This window comes from Teleopsis dalmanni, chromosome 1 (assembly GCF_002237135.1).
Source record: "Teleopsis dalmanni isolate 2A chromosome 1, ASM223713v2, whole genome shotgun sequence".
Classification (NCBI taxonomy): Eukaryota; Metazoa; Arthropoda; class Insecta; order Diptera; family Diopsidae; genus Teleopsis; species Teleopsis dalmanni.
Genome location: NC_051846.1, coordinates 187730686 through 187751889, shown reverse-complemented (window position 1 = coordinate 187751889; position 21204 = coordinate 187730686). Strand labels below are relative to the sequence as shown.

Here is a 21204-nt window from a genome sequence, read left to right as displayed (position 1 = left end):
ACAACTTTGTGAGGTGACACAATAGATCGGAACCAAACTAACGATTTCATTTATAAACTATCAATTTAACAACGCCGAGGACACATTATTTACTTTCATGATAAGAACAGAATATATTTTCAATGCTTTTGTAATTACTTTATTATATAAAAAAAAATATACACCTATTTATTAAACAATGTCTTTACGTTCCAATCCTATTGCTTTGAAATGTACTGCCAATTGTTGAGTATCAACTGAGTTTTAAGGAATTAAAAAAATAAACGACCTATTAAATAAAATTTGCTTTATTTTACCTAATTAAGAAAGATAATTATAAAGTTTTGATAAAAATTCCCAAATATATAGTCAATCAATAATTTATTCAAAAAATATACCTTGTATCAATGAAATTTCTGTGGATTGGAACACAGTACTCTCCTTTCTCTGATAAAAATAAAAGAGAACCAGAACAAAAATAATTGCTGAAATAATATACCAAGATCAACACAATTTAAATCACTTATTAGAAACTATAACAATAGGAGATAGGTCCAAAATTATATGAACCTATCAAAAGAAAAACTTAAGATCATTAGAAAAATCTTAATAGGACACTGTAAACTAAAATACCACTTTACGAGATTTGGTATATATACGGATCTACTAAGAGAATGAAGAATCAGCCACATATGTGCTGTGAGAGCATGCTGCGCTAATGCACATACTGAATAGACACCTGTGAATGTATACCCTTACGGAAGAGGCAATAAAACTATATAGAGTAGGTTTTTTATTTATTTCTATCAATACAATAGCGCTTAGAAACTTAGTCTAAACCCATAAGGGGGCACAATAGACCCGACGGTCGTAGAGTCACATCCCAAAGCAACAATAATAATAATATCGATTCATATTTTATATACTTATAAATAGTTTAATCTAAAAATGACTTACAGCAATATTTGCTTTATAACTATGCACTTCAGATTATTTTCCAATTATTGAATCATATTAAAATTATTAATTCATTGAACTGAAGCAATGTGTTTTACACCGATCAATAGCTATAAAGTGCTCTATTTTAGAATTTTTTGCTCTAAACTAAAAACATTATTCCAAACTCTAAATTTCAAGTTTTAAGCCACTGAAATGAATTATATTTTAATTGATTCCGAATTTTTTTATTTGTTATGTGTTGTTATGATTTTGCTCTCCAGCTCCATTTATTGAAATGATTCTGTAATACCAACAAATTTGAACTTTATGTATTTCTTAAAAATTCTTGAAACAGCAATGGAGTATACAATGGAGAAATCCAAAGAAGTAATCTAAAATGGAGTTTATTGTCGTAAAATGTTTTCATAACAACTTTGAACTTCATAAAAATCTTTTTTAGTGAGTTTCTGTATACGCCCCTTACCTAGAGGGCACATATTTTGCTTGATTTTAATAATTTTCTGTGAAAGTGATACTGTAGACTTCCGCACAGACAACATAGGCTATTGGTATGCAAAGGCAATATTTTTTTCATCAATCCTCTATGGTATTTCGTAAAAATATAGCTTGACACAAATTCACAAATTCTAGTCATTGACACAAATCCGTTTTAAGAAACTCCTTACCTTATTAACTCAACGGGGTCGGAAGTGTACCGCCATTATTTACTGAATTAAAAAATTCGAAGTTCATATACTTAATATTTATTGGAGTATTTGTCGTGCTACATAGCTAAACCAAAGAATTTCCTAAAATTTTATTTGGGTTAACAAGCTTATATATTCGAATAAAATCACAATTTAAGTATTTGTTCTTATTTGGTAATGTGCTGTTTCCACTCTCGCTGGATCATTAAATCTCCTATTTAACGTTCCTTTTTCCCCATGTGTTTAAACGAATTACGTTATTCTGCTTTAAAGTCAAAAGTTTTGCATCCGTGAATAAATATTGGCCAAAATAATTCACTTAGTTTTTATTCTGTAACCACAAGTCTTCGTATAACATTACTAAACTATGGTTTTAATTATTTCAAATTCTTTATTGTGAAGCTCGGTTTCTAAACCTTTTTTTGTTTCGGTTACTAAAGTTTCTCAGCGAAAGTACACTGACTATAACTATTCTTTGAAAATACTTGACCAATAGTCCAATAGACTTGATGTGTTGTTCCAGTATAACATTTTGCAAAATCTTTCTTCCCTTCATATTTAATACATTTTTTAAAACATTCGATTGAGTTATTTAAGAATACTCTTAACCATTGATTTTATATAAGTTTCCAATGGTCCAGTTTATGGTTCGGTTCACTCGCACTAAAAAGTTAGTATTTCGGGTTTAAAACCGGATCAGTTTTGAACCGGCTTAAAGATCTGGAATAAAACTTATATTTCCTTTATTATTTAAGTGTCTCTGAAAAAATTAATTTTATAGTAGCCTCGTATTTTGGGTTTAAAACCGGAGCAGTTTTGAACCGGCTTAAAGATCTGGAATAAAACTTATATTTTCTTTATTATATGTGTCTCTGAAAAAAATTAGTTTTATAGTACTCTCGTTAAAAACAGTTTGAGTAGATTTGTGTTTTCTCAGAATATGCAAAAAGTCCCCAATTCTAATCACTTTCTTAATATCCTAATTAATGAATGCGTTTCATATAGATAACATCACCAACAGTTATATATACACTCATATCAATCTTTTCAAAAATGTTTATTTAAATAGATAATTATGTTTCCGTAAAAAACTATTAAATTGAAAAATCGTATTAATGCAAATAAAAATTTTACTAGGAAATCTATTTTAAGCCTTTAGGTGTTAACAAATGAATAAGAACTTGTTCGTATGGCAATTACGAAATAACAGCAGTACATAGAATACAAAAATATTTACATAAAGTATGTGGATAAGAATTTCACAATAAGACTTATGACGCCAATATAAATAAATTGATAATTGTTATATACACCCACTGCCGAGTCTCTATAATAGGTGTAATTAAATGAAGAGTTCGTTGTTCTAATCCATGAGTTGAAATACGAAACGTTGGAATAAACACCAGGATAACCGGGCTGAGCGCAGCTATAACCCCACGATACTATGCCACTTAATACATTGTTACATACTAATGGGCCACCCGAGTCACCTTGACAAGAGTCTACTCCACCAGATTGCATAAAACCTGCGCACATCATGCCCGGTTTTATAAGATTGCCATAGTTTGTTGCGCAAACAGTATTGCTGACGATCGGCACTGTTGCACCCATTAATATAGATGATGGATTTTCCTAAAATAAGTTTTTGAAAGTTTATTCAACTAACTTTCTTTTGGTCCACTGTATGAACTTACTGAAGAAACTTTTATCTTTCCCCATCCAGATATAGTACAATAGGTACCTGTAGTTATAGCCAAAGCATTTAATGCAATTGGCGTTACGGTTGGTGAATTTATGGGTATGTAACCATTTATAAAGAACAGCGAAACATCGTCGACCAAAGTAGTGAGATTAAAATTTGGATGTGTTAACACTTCCAAAACGCTATACTGCTGAGTATTTTTTGTACGTTCATAGAGATATATACTGCCCATTACTAACGTAAATTCGCTGGCACTTCGGAATGCTAGAGGAGTTGTGCCTTCACTGTAAAACAAATAATTAATTTTATTTTGTTTAAGATAAAATATGATAAATTACTTTGCCTTCATTTTACTTACATGGCAACGCAGTGTGCAGCTGAAACAATGACACGCTGTGATATCACTGAACCACCACATATGTGACCTGAACCAAAATATATATCATCATTTGCCTTTAGACGAACAGATACTTGCCATGGAGCTTGTGTTATTTCAATAGCTGACCCACCAATTATTTTAGGATCAATTTCCTTACTAACATTAGTCGGTGTTGCTATGAATGAAATTAATAAATTAATTAATTATTTTATTGAAAATTTTTTAAATACTTTTAATTTAATTGTGGTACTTCACATTTTGTTGTGAATGTCACTATTATTTCTGCTTAAGTCAGCTCTGGTGTACCAGACTAAAGCTAACCTATACATAAATGATACCAGAATGTTAATTTTTTTCATACGGATGATAAATGTTTTATTGAGTTTTATAATCAATCACAACCATATATAATTCATAACTCCGAGATATATGGATTTCAATTTCGCAAAGAGCAGAAGAACTAAATTATTTTTACAGATCTAACAAATATAATTTCAAATTTCTAATATTAAATAAGTTTAAAACAACCATATAAATGTCTAAGCTCATACTGTTTGACATTCTCTGACATATTCTGGGTTCGCCAGAATATCTATTGTGTCAGTGTCAAGATTAATCTAGAGTCAAGCATAAGTAAATATGTGCGATTTTCTTTAAATATCTTTAAACCGCCGGCTAGTAATAAAATAGACAATCTTCTCACCAAAACTGCGAATATTTCTTATGGAACCAAACGGGTTTCTAGTTAATTGAGATTTTGATTTCGTTCTACTTCACCTATCTAACTTGTGTGGAAAAATTATAAAAATATTAAAGAGTATTCTCTTCAAATCCTCATACAATATTTCAATTAATAAAGTTAAACCTCATTTGTTTGAAATAATGATTTAGTTCGTATCTGTACTGTTAGTCCATGTTTCGCACTGTTTTTATGCCACATCGACATTTTCAAAACCGTATCTTACGCACAAGTGTTTTTTTAGATAAATTGTGATCAATACCTCTCAATATAAGCCCCGATGTACAGTTTGATTAGGAGCATGTATAAATTCACTATTAAAGTGAAAGACTTGTGTATTACTCGTGAAAGTCGTGATGTTGCTAGGATTCTATGGTATACATTATATACAAAAATATCTATTAGGTTTCAACAAACATGCTGAAACATTCTGGAATACTAATGGTTGGTTGGTTGGAGTGGCGGCCCTGTTTACCAAGAAAAAGCCCACTTAAGCACAAATAATGGCCCGTTGTGGTACCACAAGGAAAGAGCGATGTTCGTATATAGATAAGGTGATCTGTATACGACCAACGACTCCCCCATTAGGTGAAAGAAAACCAGCCCGACAGTTCTATGAATCTAGCTAGGTCCCTCACATTGTAGGATGACAGATCAGTCAGATCGGTCAGAAAAGGGGCCCCCAAGATTTTTGTGGAATACTAATAAAACAGTATTATTGCCTATTGCGATGTTTTTTACCAGTGATGTATTGCCATAATGAAGAGGTTAAATCCATTAATTGCCTTCAATGTATTCGTCTTAGACTAAACTGACTTCAATCTCTAGAATATTCCTGGCCGAATAAAGACAACTAAGGTACGGTTTTCAAATTTTGGTATTTCCTTCTGAAATACATAAACAAATATGACATATTTAGTCATAATGGAAACATTTATTGTAGCTCATCTTATAACTCGCAACGTTAATGCCATGGCATCACTTTATTAGAACCCACCGAGTAGAATTATTCATTAAAAAAGGATGAAAAATGGAGTTATAACGAAGCTTACCTAACCTAAAACTTTTTACGTCCAACCAAATTTCCTATTACTCATAAAATTTTTAGATTTTACACGACTCAGTTGATATTAATACCAGTGACAAAATGGTAAAATTTATAACATTGATGACTCAGTTTGCTTCTAAAAAAGTATCTACCAAATTCGTCTGGATAAAGTTGAAATATCCTTTTTTAATATAACATTTTATACATTATTTAATCGCACACTCGCACATATTATACATAATTTATAAATTTTTTAAAACCCTTGGAGTAATAAAATAATCCGGGCAGAATAAATATCACTCAGCGCGGAGGTTTGAGTTTTTCATGTAAATATGTAGAACAAATCTAAGCTAGTCACATTAGATTACCATAGAGCTACAATAGTTAAACTAACTTAACTTTTGTAATAAGATATCTTGAGAAAGCAGAACTACGTGAGATCCACCAACAGTTACGCTTTGTGAATTCACAAAGTTACGCAGGATATTATACTGTCAGACAGTCCACAAAAATACACCTTAAGAGTATATGATAATAAGCGTGTAATAAAAAACAATTTCGTTTAATTACAAAATTTATTTTATAAGCAAAGAATTATAAAGCATTGTTATAAATAAAATAAGCGTTTACTTCACAAGATTGGCGCTTTATTACACAAAGTTGCACTAAACTCAATGACTATTTACTCACTTGTATAAACAAATATTAAATTGCATATCAATAAAAAAAGAATAGATATTATTATAGAAGAATTCATTTTACACTTAGTAAAAATTATATATCTTCGATAGTTAAAAAGTGAAAAGAAATACTTCCGTTTATTTAGGCAAATATAATTATGTTCGACTTTTGCGAATGAATCAACACTAAGAAATATATTTTCATTCCGTTAACATTAGCAAGTTGCTAGTTAATTGTTAAAAATTTTATCGCATTTAACAAATTTTTATCGTATAAATATATTGAATATTACGATTGATTCAATTAAATTTGTGTTTAAACAAATTTCTTTTATCTTATCAATTACAAAAAGAGTCTATCCTCTACTTAATTCTAATTTAGCGCATATATTTTATGTACATTTGACTAATTTTGTTACTGCAGTTTTGTATAATTTATTTAAATAATTAATTATTATTATAAAACTAATAACAAATTAATATGTTCCACATATATATATAAAAAAAATATTTTTGTACTATAAACAAAAATCAGTAACAATAAATGAACTCATTATTTGGTTTAATAAGAATATTCTTTATATTATATTACAATAAAATTTTATATCAAATATTATAAAACAATATACACATATAGACCATACACAGCATATAAATAGTATTGTAGTCATATGGAGGATATAATTATGTATAATATATATAGTCATATTATATATATTTATCTATAATATATATAAATAATATAATATTTAATATATATGCATATTATATATATACAATTAATGTATACATATATATATAAATTTAATATATATATATTAATTTATAATATGAATTATTTTTAATTTATGTATAATATATATAAAATATATTATAATATATATATAATATTTTAATATTAATTATATATATATATGTATATATATATTTAATATATATATATATTTATATATTATATTATATATAATATATTAATATATATATACTATAATAATATATTATAATAATTAGAATTATATTATATATATATTATTAATATATATATATTATATATATATATATTATCCATATATAATTATATATATATATATTATATTATATATTTATATATATTATATATATTTATATATATATATATTATTTATATATATTATTTAGTATAATATTATATATATATATATTATATACATATTGTTATTATATAATACAAAATAGCATATAAAAAAATAAATTTTCATATAAACTTTAAAGTTGAAATGTATACAAAAATTTGCGTTAAAAGTTATTACATTTATTTAATTTAATTCAATTGACTCATATTGAATTTATACATATATATTTTTTTAAGATTTATATAAATAAATTTTTGTAATAACTTTCAATTTCAAATTTTTTCAAAAATAAATACTTAAACTGTATAATTTAATTATATAGAATATGTATTATATAAAACTAAAATGTATTTATCTTAAACTTTTTTATTTTTATTTAACTCTTCACGTCGCGTTCTGTTTAATTCTTGCAAACGTAGTAAAATGTTTTCAATATCTTTTTGCTTATCCTCATCAGTTGTTTCTTCCGCAGAAGTTGTTGAATTGGAGACCTGAGGTGCTACACGTTTTCGAACAGGTGATTGAACTTGACTGCTTTCATCTTCAGAAAGATATAATGCAGTACTTTCACGTTTTCCAACTTTCTTCCCATTTATTTTTTTATTTAAAGTTCTATTAGGAGTTTTACAATTAAGCACTTCATCAGAAATCTCATCGCTATCAGATTCTGGTAATTTACTTTCAGCAACTTTTCTTCTCTTACGTGGTGTTGATATAACATCTTCTCTTATCTCTGTACTTGATTTTGATTCTTTTGTTTCAACCTGTATGTCCATTGAATTTTGACTAAAACTCTGACTACTTTCGTAATCTAAATTTTGTTTTCGTGATTGTAATTGACGACTTAGTAACTTTTGCTTTCTAGCCATAGCAGTGCGTTTTCTATAAAAAATATAAAATTTAATTTAAAAATTTGAAATTTCATACTTATTATAAATATACGGCGAAAGCTCTGTTAAACAAATTGTCTAATTATGCATATATTTCTTAATTATGCAATTAGACTTTCTGATCCAGCCAGTGTTCGTTTAAGATAATTTTCACAGTATATACTATTTTGTATACAAGCTTACCTATCCTTTGGACTTTTATTTTGCTCTTTTTTGTGAGTTTCACTCTTTTTGGGTGATTCACAGTTTTTAGGTGATTCGCAGTTTTTTTCAACCATTACAACATCAGAGTTTGATACTGCCTCCAGTTCAGTACTGTTTTGTAACTGTTCAATGAAAAGCAACCCAACTGGCTCCAACACCTTTGCTAGTTTATTACACTCGTCATACTTCTTATCAAAGTCATCGAAGTTAAACATTGATGTGGCAACAGTAGCTAAAAATACAAAATATAAATTTAAATAATAAATGTATTCCACAAACCTCAACTAGATTCTGACTAGAATTTATAAATGTAGTCCTCAAATTCTAACTAGATCTTTTGCTAGTTCAATAATCTTTTATAAATACATACACAGGATGTTTTATAACAAATTAACATGCTTTGTATTATTCATATAAAAAAAAGTAAAAAATACTGTGACAATATAAAAATTGGATAATTAAATCATTCCTTACAATGTTAGCTCTAAATTATAGTAAATTATTATTGTGATGCACTTAAAAGCCTCTAAAATATGGATCATATTTCGATGCAGTGTTTAAAACAATCCAAGTAAGTCGATATAAAAAAAGTTTAGAATTTAAGTCAATAAGACTCTCATTCGAAACGGTAAAGAGAGGCACGACATCATAAATAATACAGCTGCAGTAGGAGCACAGAGCAATTGGAAATAAACAAATTATGCCTAACAAGTAACTGTTTAGCACGTGACTATAGCATAAACTAACATAACAGGTTTTGCTGCACGAAAAAGTTGTTAAGTCTATTATATAGCCAACCACACAAAATATAATATATAAATCTATAGAAATTAATATCATAAAAACTTACTTCTCTTTAAAATAGCACCTTCTTTCTTAAACTGCTGAATTTCAACATCTTTACGTGTAACAGCGTCTCTCAACTCAACAATTTGCTCGCTTAAACTGGCAATGGTTTTAAAGAGTGGCACCATCAATGAATATTTATGCTAAAGAGGAAAACATATTAATGACATGCGATTGGAAAATACAACTAAAATAGCTTACCTCCTCTTCAGCTTGCTTTTTGAGATAGAAATTAAAGTTAAATGGACACTTACGTATCATATATTTTAATTTCAAACCTTTCGAATCATCATGCTCATCTAACCAAATTTCATCATCCGGTTGTCGCTGTGTCAATGTGTCACAAACCGTTTTTTCATCAAAGCGTATACGTTTGTTCAACTCCTTTAAAGAAAGTAAACAATAATTTCATAATTATAAATAAATTAATTAATTATTTTAATATTGCTTTTGTCAAACCTTAACGCGATTCATAACTTCAGAGATTTTTAATTTTTCAGCATAAGTCTCATCCATGTTGGTAGCTTTGTATTCCATTGTATCACCATTTACAACACAAAACATTATAAACTGACCATTTTCAGTTTTAATGTTAGCCATGCTGGCTCCAACTAGAAAAGGAATATTAAATTTTTTAAATACATATATATTCCAATTTGTATGTTTTATATGTCTTACCATGAATTATTTTATGTTTTATCCACATTTTTAAATGTATGAATACATTTATTGTTTAGTAAGAAGTAAAATAAATGTCAAAGTGACAAGTGAAAAGTCTGATTGAAGCGAATATTAAGAAATTGCCTTTGGAGCTGGCAGCACTGTTTGTGCTACCGTATGCATACCGTTTGTGCTTGTATGCGGAATTTATATATCAATATAATTTTTAATAATAATAATAATCAAAGCATAATTTATTTGAAATATATATCGACCGAGTTTACTTTATATAGCGTTGTACTATAAAAGCAACAATGGTTTTAACTTCTCTACACTACATCACAAAATACATTCTTATAAGATATTCGTTTTTATTGTATTTTAATAAATGTGTAACATATTTTTTTCAGAAACTACAGGTTATATACACGTATATATGTGAAATCAAAATATATTTGTTAATTAGAAGCTTTCATGTTACGCATTCTGTATTAAAGATTTCATATGTGACAAACATCAGACGAGTTTTAGAGCGAATATTTGACAAAGAATCAAAACAAATTACACAAAAAAAAAATTAAAGTACAGAAATAAATATACAATGTAAAAGTTACCGCGTGAAAATTAATTAGAAAATCATATAATAAATACAATGATAATAATAACAACAACAAAAACAAAAAGAGAATATGTATTTTATAATTTTTATCTTGTTTTGTTTTTGTTATTGTTATTATTATTATTGTATTTATTATATGATTTTCTTATTAATTTTGTAACTTTTATAAATTTTACATTGTATATACGTTACTTTTCCGGAAGATGACTATCGAAGATATTCGAAATATCGGAAACTTTCTTAATAAAATAATTTGTTTTAAATATAAATAATAAATTATAGTTTGTTTTTTATTTAAATGACCAATAAGCCCGCTCTTAAATTATTGTTTAAGAAAATATATTTATTACATTGTTTGTTTGGAATTTTAAACTTTACAATAAAAATTTTTAACAAATATATTTAATAAAGTTAAGTATTTTATCAAAAAAAAAGATAATTAATTACGTTTTATAAGATTGTTGGCATTAATATCGGGCGAAAAATTGATTCCACACAAAGAATTTGTCGCTATACTATTTGGGAGCGTTTTGTTACTTCAAAAGATTTCGCAGATCTGGCAATATTGGCTTAGTTGAATTATGCGAACCGTCAAATCAGAACAAGAGCGTTTGTGAGTAAAGAAGAAAAAGCATGGGTTTTAAAATTATTAAATTTATCTGGCAGAGAAAATCTTATTGGAAATAGATTCATAAATATTCAAAAATGTTGCAATCCAATATAAATAGTTAAACCCTCCATAGCAATAGCAATTATATGAATATCCGATAAATTATTAAATATATAAATATAAAATATATTAAATAATTTAATATATATAATACGAAATTAAATAATATAGCAATAATATTAATTCGCGATACTCGAGTAAATTCTCATAAGAAAGCAAAACATAAATATTTTAATATAATATAGTGTTAATTAAAATAATTTTCAATTTAAGATTATTTAAAATTATTACTTACCTTAAATTTAAATCCTTTTAAAATGTATTGTGCAAAAAAAATATATTTTAACTGATAGCATCAACATATATTTTCTTCAATAAAAACTCTATAACTTGAAATAATGACAAAAATTTTATTTATCAAAGCAAAGTTGATTAATAAAGTATTGAAACATTTTTATTAATGCAATATATAAGCATTTTTTAAATAATTTTCCTAATTAAACTGAATCTCACAAATAACAAATTCCTTAAATGTTGTTATTATCATAAGCCCTATAGTTCCACTGTTACTAGAAAAATTTAGGTCCTTCTCTCTTGCAAAATTGCACAGACAGGACGTAAACCACTCCTGAAATCATTATATATTCTCAGCAGATTTTTTGCTTTTCCTTTCCAGTATTTAAATAAAATTAAATGAACTAATATTGTTTTTCTTACTAAAACGAAAATTTTTTTATTCAAGCAAATTTCAAAAAATAAGATTAAAAAATTAAGATCTTTAATATTTTATTTTCTTTAAAGTACGTAATTTATCTAAATATTATTTGTTTTATACATATAGACTTATAAAGAAATTAACTATTACATAAGTACTTTAAAATATATCATTTAATTTTATTAAATATATTATATACAAAACGAAATTTATTTATTGGAACAGAAACTTTAATTAATTGCTTTATAAAGATAATATTTTAAAACCTATTTTTAAGTTAATATATTTTTTTATTAATTAAATTAATATAGATTTTGAACACAAAACCTTATAAGGAATTTATATTTAATTATTTATGTATTTACATATTTCCCTATATACCTAATATCAAATATTTCTCTTATGGAACAGCAAATAATTAACTATTAAATTAGACTAATGTAAATAAATATTGTTGCAGTAATTATACTTAATACACATGATATCTGTATATAATACGATTATATTTATATATTTAATATTAAAATAAAAATTATACTAGCCTCACACTAGATAATAAGAAAAATACTAAATTGTCTTTACAAGAATGTCTTTTAAATTTTCCATCAGTTTATGTGAATGCATTCATGCGTTAATAATACAGCAAAGTAAACTAAAGAACTATATATAATACTCCTTTTTATAATATCGTCTAGATTTAGATTTGCGGGCGTGCCCATAACTCACTGAGATCTTTCGGACGTATTTTACCAATTTCTGTAAGGGATAAATAATTTAGTTTAGATTATCTATATATAGTAGTTATATTAAAAATAAACGCACCTAACTGCCCCGGCAGCAAAACACCAGAGTCACGCTTTGAAGTTGGCCAAGTAACATCAAATCGAGGCTGTAGTCCTATGGGTGTGGATGTTGCAGCACGAAAAGTTGAATTGCTTAATATAAGAAAAAAGTTATATGAGTACTTTAGAGTATATAAAATATATTAGTATATTTATGTTACCTATATGGATGCTTAAGACAACCGTAGACTTCTCTGTAACGGCCATATAAAGTTCCATAAGAAACACCCAAAATACGTGCAGCTTTTTTCATTTCAAGTCTTTTATTTTTAATCGCATCTAATACCTATAAAATATATGATATGTGAATTATAAAATAAAATATATGAATTATTTGATTAATTATTTTTAAAACTAACGAATCAATTTGTGTCAATGAATCAAGAAAAAAGTCGAACTTTTTATTGAACCAACAAATGTTATAACTCTCTCTTGTTCTTTCTCCCACTCCCTCACTCTCTATGTCTCATTCTCTCACTCTTATTTTGTCTTATTACGTTTCTCCCACTTTCTCTCTCATTTTGTATATATCCCCCTTTATTTTCTCAGTCTTTCATTAATCTTTTTTGTCTCACTTCTAATCGTTCACTTATTATTTCGCCATTTTGATATCTCCTTTTTTTACTATCTCTCCTTTTTACCATCTCTTCCTTTTAATATCTCTCCCTACTTCACTATTTTTATTTATTTTTCTGTCTTTCTTCAATTTTTTCAATTCTTATCTTTTGCTAACTATATTTCTCTTGTCGTCTTTCACTCTTTTACCATCTCTCTCCTTTTCTATCTCTCTGTTTTTCACTCTCTTTCTCTTGCTATCTGTTTTTCTCTCTCTTTATCTTATTGTGTGTTATTATCTCTCTTTCTCTTATTGAGTCTTCTTCTCTCCTTCTCTCTCTTTCACACTATTTCTCATTTCTCTCTCTCTCGTTAACCCCCCCTCTCTCTCAATCCCACAGTCTCTTTCCACACTCACTTTCGCCGTGTCTCAGTTTCCTCTCCCTCTCTTTCACTCTCCTCTCTCTCTCTCTTTTTCCATTCTTATCCTTTATCCCACGGTTTCTTACTAGCCCTAATCTAACACTGTTTTGTTAATTGCTTCGCACACTTTTTCGTATTCACTCCCATTCGCTTTCTACCACTACAAATCTTACATATAATACTAATTAGCAATTATACAACTTCCACTTACCCGTCGAGTAAAAGGTTCTTCCCAAAATTGTGGTCTTCGTCCCTTAGCCAAATAATCATCCATTTTAATAACATCCTGCCATTGTGACATCTCTTCACTCGTAAGACGTAAATCAGCTGCATCGTAATCCTCCATTTTTATATCCATATAATCATCATTCCCATTGGTACCATTACCGCTCGTAGCTACACTAGAACTGCCGCTACCACCTGCACCGGAAGCAGATGAAGTCGGTATGCTTACAGTAGTGGCATGCACAAAATCATGAGTCATTAATATGCCATGTTCATTTAGAAAGTAACCTTCTGGGGCATATTTGCCAAAATGATGCAGAGGTGGTGGTGGTGGTGGAGGAGGAGCACCTGCAACTGTTGTATGTCCATGCTTATGTGTTATATGAGTAGTATTAGAAGTTGAGGAATTTGTGCTTGCTGCTGTACTAGCTGGTGATTGATGTTCCAAAACGTGTTGTACATTTTCAATTTCTTCAACTGGCTGTGGCACTGTCGACGCCTCTTCATTATCTCTTAATGGTAATTCTTTTTCAACAACCAAACGCTTTGGCATACTATCATCACTTATGCGACGTTCACGCTCTTCTTTAGATATTTTTCGTAACTTTCGTTCTTTAGTTGTTCTTTCTTTTTGTTCTGGAGATTTTGATCTATGTTTTTTTTCATGCTTTTCTGTAATTACCTCCTTTTTACGTACATCTTCAACATGTTCTTTTAGATCTTTTATATCCGACATTTCAGTTTTATTACCATTGATTGGCTGTTCACATTCCGCAACATTCACTTCAAGATTACTCGTTATCCATTCGGGATCAGTTTGCTCATTATCATTCTCCAACTCTGCACTATGTAGACGTTGTTGTCGTTGGTTATGATGGTTGTGTTGTTGTTGTATATGTTGTTGATAAGCATTAGCAGATGTTGTAATTGCATTACTTGCAGCTATTGGATGCTTACTTTGTTGCTGTTCATCTGCATACTGACGCGATTCTAGATAAGCTTGATGATCCATGTATTGTGCAATTTTTCGTCTTAAATATCAAAAATGTCGATATAAGAATAAATAAAATTTCAATAGTTTAATAATTTAATAGCTTACATATTAAAAACATCATAGGCGTCATCTAATGGCGGACGTCCACGTTTTCGTTTCGGTCCCAAATGTTCTGGTGAGGCTGTAATTGATACGCTTTGTGCTGATGTGGTCACAGGTGTCGCGTTATGTATTTGTGGGCGTATTTTACAATTAATAGGAGATTCTGATCTATGTTCACGTACATTTTCTCTAATGGGCGATACGTCACGCTCCACATCTTGGCTACACAACTCCAGTGGTCGTGTAGGTGAATGAAATTCAGCTGCAGGTGTGGGTGGCGGTGGCATATCTTCTTCATCTCGCCAAGAGACCTCAGCTAAACCTTTTATTTTGAGATCATCAGCAGTTTTCAAAAGTGAAGCTAATTGTGCCTAAAAAGTATTGTGTTTAGTCATTATAATCTTTGTAATTATCACAATATATATTAATATATTATGTTAATATATATAATAATAATTAATCAAATAACTCACATGTTCTACATTTATTTCTCCTTTATACATAAATTCTATTAGACATTTTACTTCTGCAAATGTAACATCCTTCATTATGATTATGGGATCTCGTTCGCTGGCGTAGTTACTGAGCACGGTGTCAAAAAAGGTACTGCAAGCGCAGAGTACAACACGATGTGCTCTTATCAGCTGTCCTTCACAAGCCAGTGTTACATCGCAAAAACAGCCTCGATCCAGTAATTGTGAAAACATTGTTTGTAGATTACTGTGATGATATCTCCAACGAAGACAATATTGTTGTGGTAACATTTTGCTGCTAAAATAGAAAAGATAAAAGTATTTTAGTATATAATATTAAGTTTTTTAGTCGAATAAATTGGAGATATGTATATGTTTCAATAAAAAGAACACATTTCAATTTTGTTTTATCTTATATATTTAAGATATAAATTTAGATAAATTAAGATAAGATTATCTTATCTATATCATTTATCTTAGATATATGGTATATAGACAAATAGAGAGATTATGTATTTATATTACATGCTAATACATAATAATTGGGTTTAAAGACAAAACTTGCAACACGACCTATGATATCAATATTACTATCCCTAAAAAAACTTCATATTCTTATCTGGATATAGATTAAGGCAATTGATAGACTTTATCACATCCTTTTGAATAAGTTCTCACTTTGTTCTCATAAAGTTAGATTAAAATACTGACCTTTTCTAAAGTTTAGATGACCTAAGGCATCGAAATTTCTTTTAAGGATATGGAGAAACTTTTGGATGAATTTGGTTTTAGTGATACATTATTGGAGAAATTTTAAAGCCACCTGGCAGTACAAATATATATGAATACTGGTTTTTTCTGAGATCATCTCCAGATAAACTTGAATGTCATTCAAGTCTGTCTGAAGTGTGAGAAAGCATTTCCTATTAAAATGTTTACGTTGAAAGCCTGAGATATTGAAGCAAACTTAATGAGAATTATTATGTATATATTATAAAAGCCAATACTAAAATATTGAGTTAGTATATTTTGAGTATATTTATTTTAAGGATTGCATTTTATTTATGAATGTAGAAAATATAATTTAGTTTTGAATGTGAAGCTACGGATATTTATAGAGCATTGAGTAACTACCATTTTCCTAACCCCTAAAATTATGCTATAAACTTTGTGTGGTAGCAATGATTATATGAAAGCACCTAATTTCCTACTTTTACGTAGTACCAAAAATTTATTTATTTATTTATTTATTATGAGTTAAGACTAAAATTAATTTTAAAGTTAACTAAACATAAGTAACTGGACTACTAGGTCCTCAGTCCTCATTCTAAAAATTATATTAAAAAATACTTCCAAAAAGTCTGTATGTATTATTTCAAAATAAAATTATATATTTTTAAATTCATAAGACTTTATAAAAAATTGAATTTAAAAGCAAACAAGGTCCCCAAGGTTTTTGCAAGATATTTATTTGATACATACTATAATACATACTATAATATAATTTCCAAATATATATCTTACAATAAGAGTCCATCTTAATAAAGTTATTCCTTACAAACACTCAACCAATGTTTAATATTAATATATGTTCCAAAAAAATACATTAATTATCACTTTTCATTATAAGAAATAATATTTCATCACTCCTTTCTTACCTCTAACTAGTACACGTCATTTTACTTACTACTTCACAAAATGGTATAAATTAAAATTGTACAAAAAAAAAATACCATAATAAATTTTTGCATTGTTAAAAGTATTAAACTACATATAAAAGATAAATGCACAAGTAAGAAAAATAAAATAAAAACTAAAATGCAAGAAATGTAAAATATACTAAAGTCCCACAAATTGGTATGCCATACATTTTCATTATATCCCCTCCATCAAACCATCCCCAACAATTCTATAACCTTTTCTGTCCATTTGCTTATTTATTCGCTGGACATATAAAAAGGGTTTAGCAGTTAAAAAAATATAAAAAATATATATAGAAAAAAACTAAGGAAAAAAATTAAGGGATAAGAGCAACAAAAAAAAGGTGAAATAAGAAATAAAAAAAAATAAAATATATTTTTCATTTTATAAGAAGAAAAATATTTCAGCAAAAAAATTTAGAAAATTTTCAACATTAATAGAAGCAAGAGTGACCAAAACCACCATAAATGTCTCTCCCCCTTCTCGACATCAACTCCATTACCAGTAGTAGCAGTACTACTATACACGCCTTAGTCCTCTTTTATATGGCAAGAAGTATTTCAACATTCAGCCCAACAAAAATGCTATAGAAAAAGAAAATTTCCAAAAAAAATTTAAGGAAACAAAATAAAGAAAAAATTATACAAAAAATTCTTTTAAAATAAAAAGATTTTAAAGTTATTTAAGAGACAAAATAGAGGTGAGGGTCTCATTAAATTTAAAATTCGCATTATCTTTCAGTACAAAAAAAATTTTTAAAAGGATTTTTATTGTTCTTAAGGGGAACGAAAAATGATTAATGATATCTTAAAGAATAGGTTTAAGATATATCCGCATTATGATCCATAGCAATTCAAACGATTTCAATTTGGTGTTAACTTCGGGAAAGACTATATAATTATTTATTTAGGTTGGTAGTTAAATGAAATTTATAAGTATGATTTTATGAACTCTACATATATAACTTATATACTTATATATATATACTTACTACTAATAGCTACTAGCTACTAGATAAAACCTGTGATAGACTCTTTTAAAGTGCGCTGTTATTTTCTTCTAATTTTTATATTATATATCGTTTTTTCTAAAGCTCACACAAGTTGTAAACATCGATATGCTATAGTTACGATCTTGAAAAATTCGTCTTGCAGCCTTACAACCTGTTAACCCTGTTTGTTTGATAAAAGATTAATCAGTATTAAATAACAAGAACAGTTATTTTGTTTACCAGAAACTTTGATTACTGATGACTCTTAGTAATTTTTTATAGATTTCTTATTTCATAAATCAAAGTTCAATAGTCTATATAACGTGCATATGGTGCATTCAAAAATATTTCGTTGAATATAAACGTTTGGCTCTAATCATCGAATGCTATTGATATCTGGAAGCCCTTCTGATTACAATTCACGTTTTATTTAAAATTATTACACAAATATAATTTGTTTTATTAATTAAGCATATAGGTATAAAGTATTTATCAATTAACACTATAGCAAATAAATATCTTCACAGTGCTATGAAAGTATTTAACTAGACTAATCTATCTTATTGATTCTAATGGCAGAGAGCATTTTTGTAATTTTTGTTTTAAATTAAAAATATATAATTCTGAAAGTATTGACGTTCTTCATATTCATATAGTAAAATTTAGAATAACATGAGAGATAGAGGCAAACAACAAACTGAAATATGGTAGTTTTTTATCACTACACTAAGCAGATCCACACCCCACCGACCAATAAATAGTTTTTAAGTTTCTGTCAAACGTGTTACATACTCATTAAATTCATAAATAAAATCCCTTCTTCAGAATAAGATATTCAAAACATAGAACAAACTCAAAGCAGTTTTTTATCACTAAACTAAACAGATCCACACCCCACCGACCAATAAATAATTTTTGGAGTTCTGTCATAATAGTAATAGATTTCTCCATTAAATCTATAAATAAAATCTCTTCTTCAGAATAAAATATTCAAAACATAGAACAAACTCAGTTACTTTATTCTTATAAAAATAAAATATCATTAGTGTGAAAAAGTTCTCTCGAATTTAATCTTAGTTTTAATAACAGTCATGAGAAAAATAAAAAAACAATATATCCACAACTTCTTAGTGGAAATTTCTTCTATCATGTATTATTTTCTTATAATTATTCTTTGAGGCGCACTATTTAATGTTTAAGTCATATAAAAAATTACTACCCGTAGGTTATTGATTCACAATCGGAAAGGATTATGATAACATACTATCTAATTTCAGTGAATATTTTTTTGTAAGCTCCTTTGACCAAATCAAACTCCCCGTATCTAGGGAAAATAATTTCAAATGTTTTCCCAAGGAAATAACGGTTCATGGGGTTTTGAAAAAGTGCATTTGAGCACAATAGTGAAATGATCACATCTTAGGCTTTGTAAATGGAAGAGACTTAAAGTTAATTGTTATTGATTGTTATGTAGAGCAATGAGTCTATCTAAAAGATAGATAAGTTTGCTGGTGTTAGCACCTTTCATGGTTGGGGTTGTTTTATTCCGTATGTTATGTGAAGCAACAAGTCTTCATCCAAGATGGATAAGTTTGCTGCTCTTAGCATTGTAGTTATTAGTTTACTTTATATGTTATGTGGGGCAATGATACTATCTCCAAGATGGACAGATCTGCTGCTGTTAGCACCTTGGTTTGTTTTCTAATATTTTGTATGTTATGTGGAGCAATAAGTCTATCTATAAGATATATAAGTTTGCTTCTATTAGCACCTTTAGTGGTTGGGGTTGTTTTATTTCATATATTAGGTGAGGCAACAATTCTACTTTTAAGATGGATAAATCTGCTGCTGTTATCACTTTGGGTAGTTTACTTATATTTTATATATTATGTCGGACAACGTGTCTATCTCTAAGAGAGATCACACTGTCGGTGTTCAATATAGAGCATTCAGCTATTATGTGTATATATAAATATGGGTTTGTATTCGTATATTTTTATATTAATTTATGTTTCAAGCTAGTTACTTAATTTTTTTTTATTATTATTAATAATTTCATATTTTAATATGAAATCATTTGTGGATTTATTATGAACAATATTTTTCGTAGCAAATCGAAGTGTATGTTTACACACAGAATGGAATGGACTAAAGGGCAAATGGGTTTTCGCATGGATATTGGAATATTGGCATAATTAAGTTTTTAAATATTTTTTGATAAAAATAAAAATGAATTCAATAACGAAAGAAGAAAAATTGAGATTAAAATTTTTACGTAGCAATAAAAACCTCTTTGAAAATTAAATATATTTCATAAAAGAAAAAAATTAATTTATATGAGTGTATGTATGTGTGTGTATATATCTTCGTATGTATGTAGGAAGCACAATATATGCAGAATATTTATCAACGTAAAAAACGATTAAAATTGCTGGAAAAAACCTTTCACATTTTTAATTTAATTTTTTTTCTTTTACCAGTTATTTTTGTTTTTTTTTTATTTTTATTTTTTTCACTTTTTTATGTTAATGAATTTAACAACACATGCACACACAGTCGCACGGTGTACACACCAGCACATACACAAACATAAGCACATACAATCTTATGCCTACATCAAGGCAAGGATACTCCTGCATAAATATTTCATGTTTCGGAGCTATTTAAAGAATTTCAAAATTAAATTCACATGAAAATTTTTCAGAATTTTTGATTATAATGCAAAATATATATATATATATATATTTTTATATATACATATAAAAAATTTTTAATTTAAAAATATATGGGAATTTTTTATTGAAGGAGGTGGGTTGGTTGGTTAGTTGGTTGGTTGGTTGGTTGGTGTGGAGTGAAAGGCAAATATGAAAACAAGAGAAACATTAACAAAAAAAGTCCTCATTTTCTTTTAATAGCAATTTTTTATGTTCACATTTTTTTTTTATTTTTATTTATTTTTTTTATTATTTTTTTTTAATGTTCATGCTTTCATACATATTCTTACTTTAC

The 21204-nt window shown here is 27.7% G+C and overlaps 3 protein-coding genes across 4 annotated transcripts in view; all 3 read right to left on the bottom strand.

Annotated features, from left to right (window-relative positions):
- Positions 1-2767: 2767 nt before the first annotated feature.
- Positions 2768-6412, bottom strand: LOC119672568 (trypsin-like). The gene is made up of 4 exons (XM_038083650.1): positions 6184-6412; positions 3686-3881; positions 3320-3611; positions 2768-3257 (listed from the first exon to the last, which is right to left on the bottom strand). Exons 1-4 carry the CDS (start codon positions 6248-6250, stop codon positions 2859-2861), a joined length of 954 nt encoding a protein of 317 aa, XP_037939578.1. The 5' UTR covers positions 6251-6412; the 3' UTR covers positions 2768-2858.
- A 1015-nt stretch (positions 6413-7427) lies between these two features.
- Positions 7428-11511, bottom strand: LOC119670805 (non-homologous end-joining factor 1-like). 2 transcript variants are annotated; one of them, XM_038081221.1, is made up of 6 exons: positions 11470-11511; positions 9685-9836; positions 9427-9609; positions 9230-9368; positions 8359-8611; positions 7428-8167 (listed from the first exon to the last, which is right to left on the bottom strand). In XM_038081221.1, exons 2-6 carry the CDS (start codon positions 9823-9825, stop codon positions 7642-7644), a joined length of 1242 nt encoding a protein of 413 aa, XP_037937149.1. In that variant the 5' UTR covers positions 9826-9836; positions 11470-11511; the 3' UTR covers positions 7428-7641. The 2 variants fall into 2 exon arrangements, with proteins under 2 accessions (XP_037937149.1, XP_037937148.1); XM_038081220.1 differs by lacking the exon at positions 11470-11511 and adding an exon at positions 9904-9936.
- A 950-nt stretch (positions 11512-12461) lies between these two features.
- LOC119670804 (protein tramtrack, beta isoform) overlaps positions 12462-21204 on the bottom strand; it is a 33823-nt gene continuing 25080 nt past the window's right edge. Inside the window, exons 2-7 of the mRNA XM_038081219.1 lie at positions 15504-15801; positions 15034-15401; positions 13921-14965; positions 12893-13017; positions 12712-12824; positions 12462-12645 (exon numbers count right to left, since the gene is read on the bottom strand). Coding sequence (XP_037937147.1) covers positions 12587-12645; positions 12712-12824; positions 12893-13017; positions 13921-14965; positions 15034-15401; positions 15504-15794 — 2001 coding nt within the window. The 5' untranslated portion in view covers positions 15795-15801 and the 3' untranslated portion in view covers positions 12462-12586. The remainder of the gene's footprint in view (positions 12646-12711; positions 12825-12892; positions 13018-13920; positions 14966-15033; positions 15402-15503; positions 15802-21204) is intronic.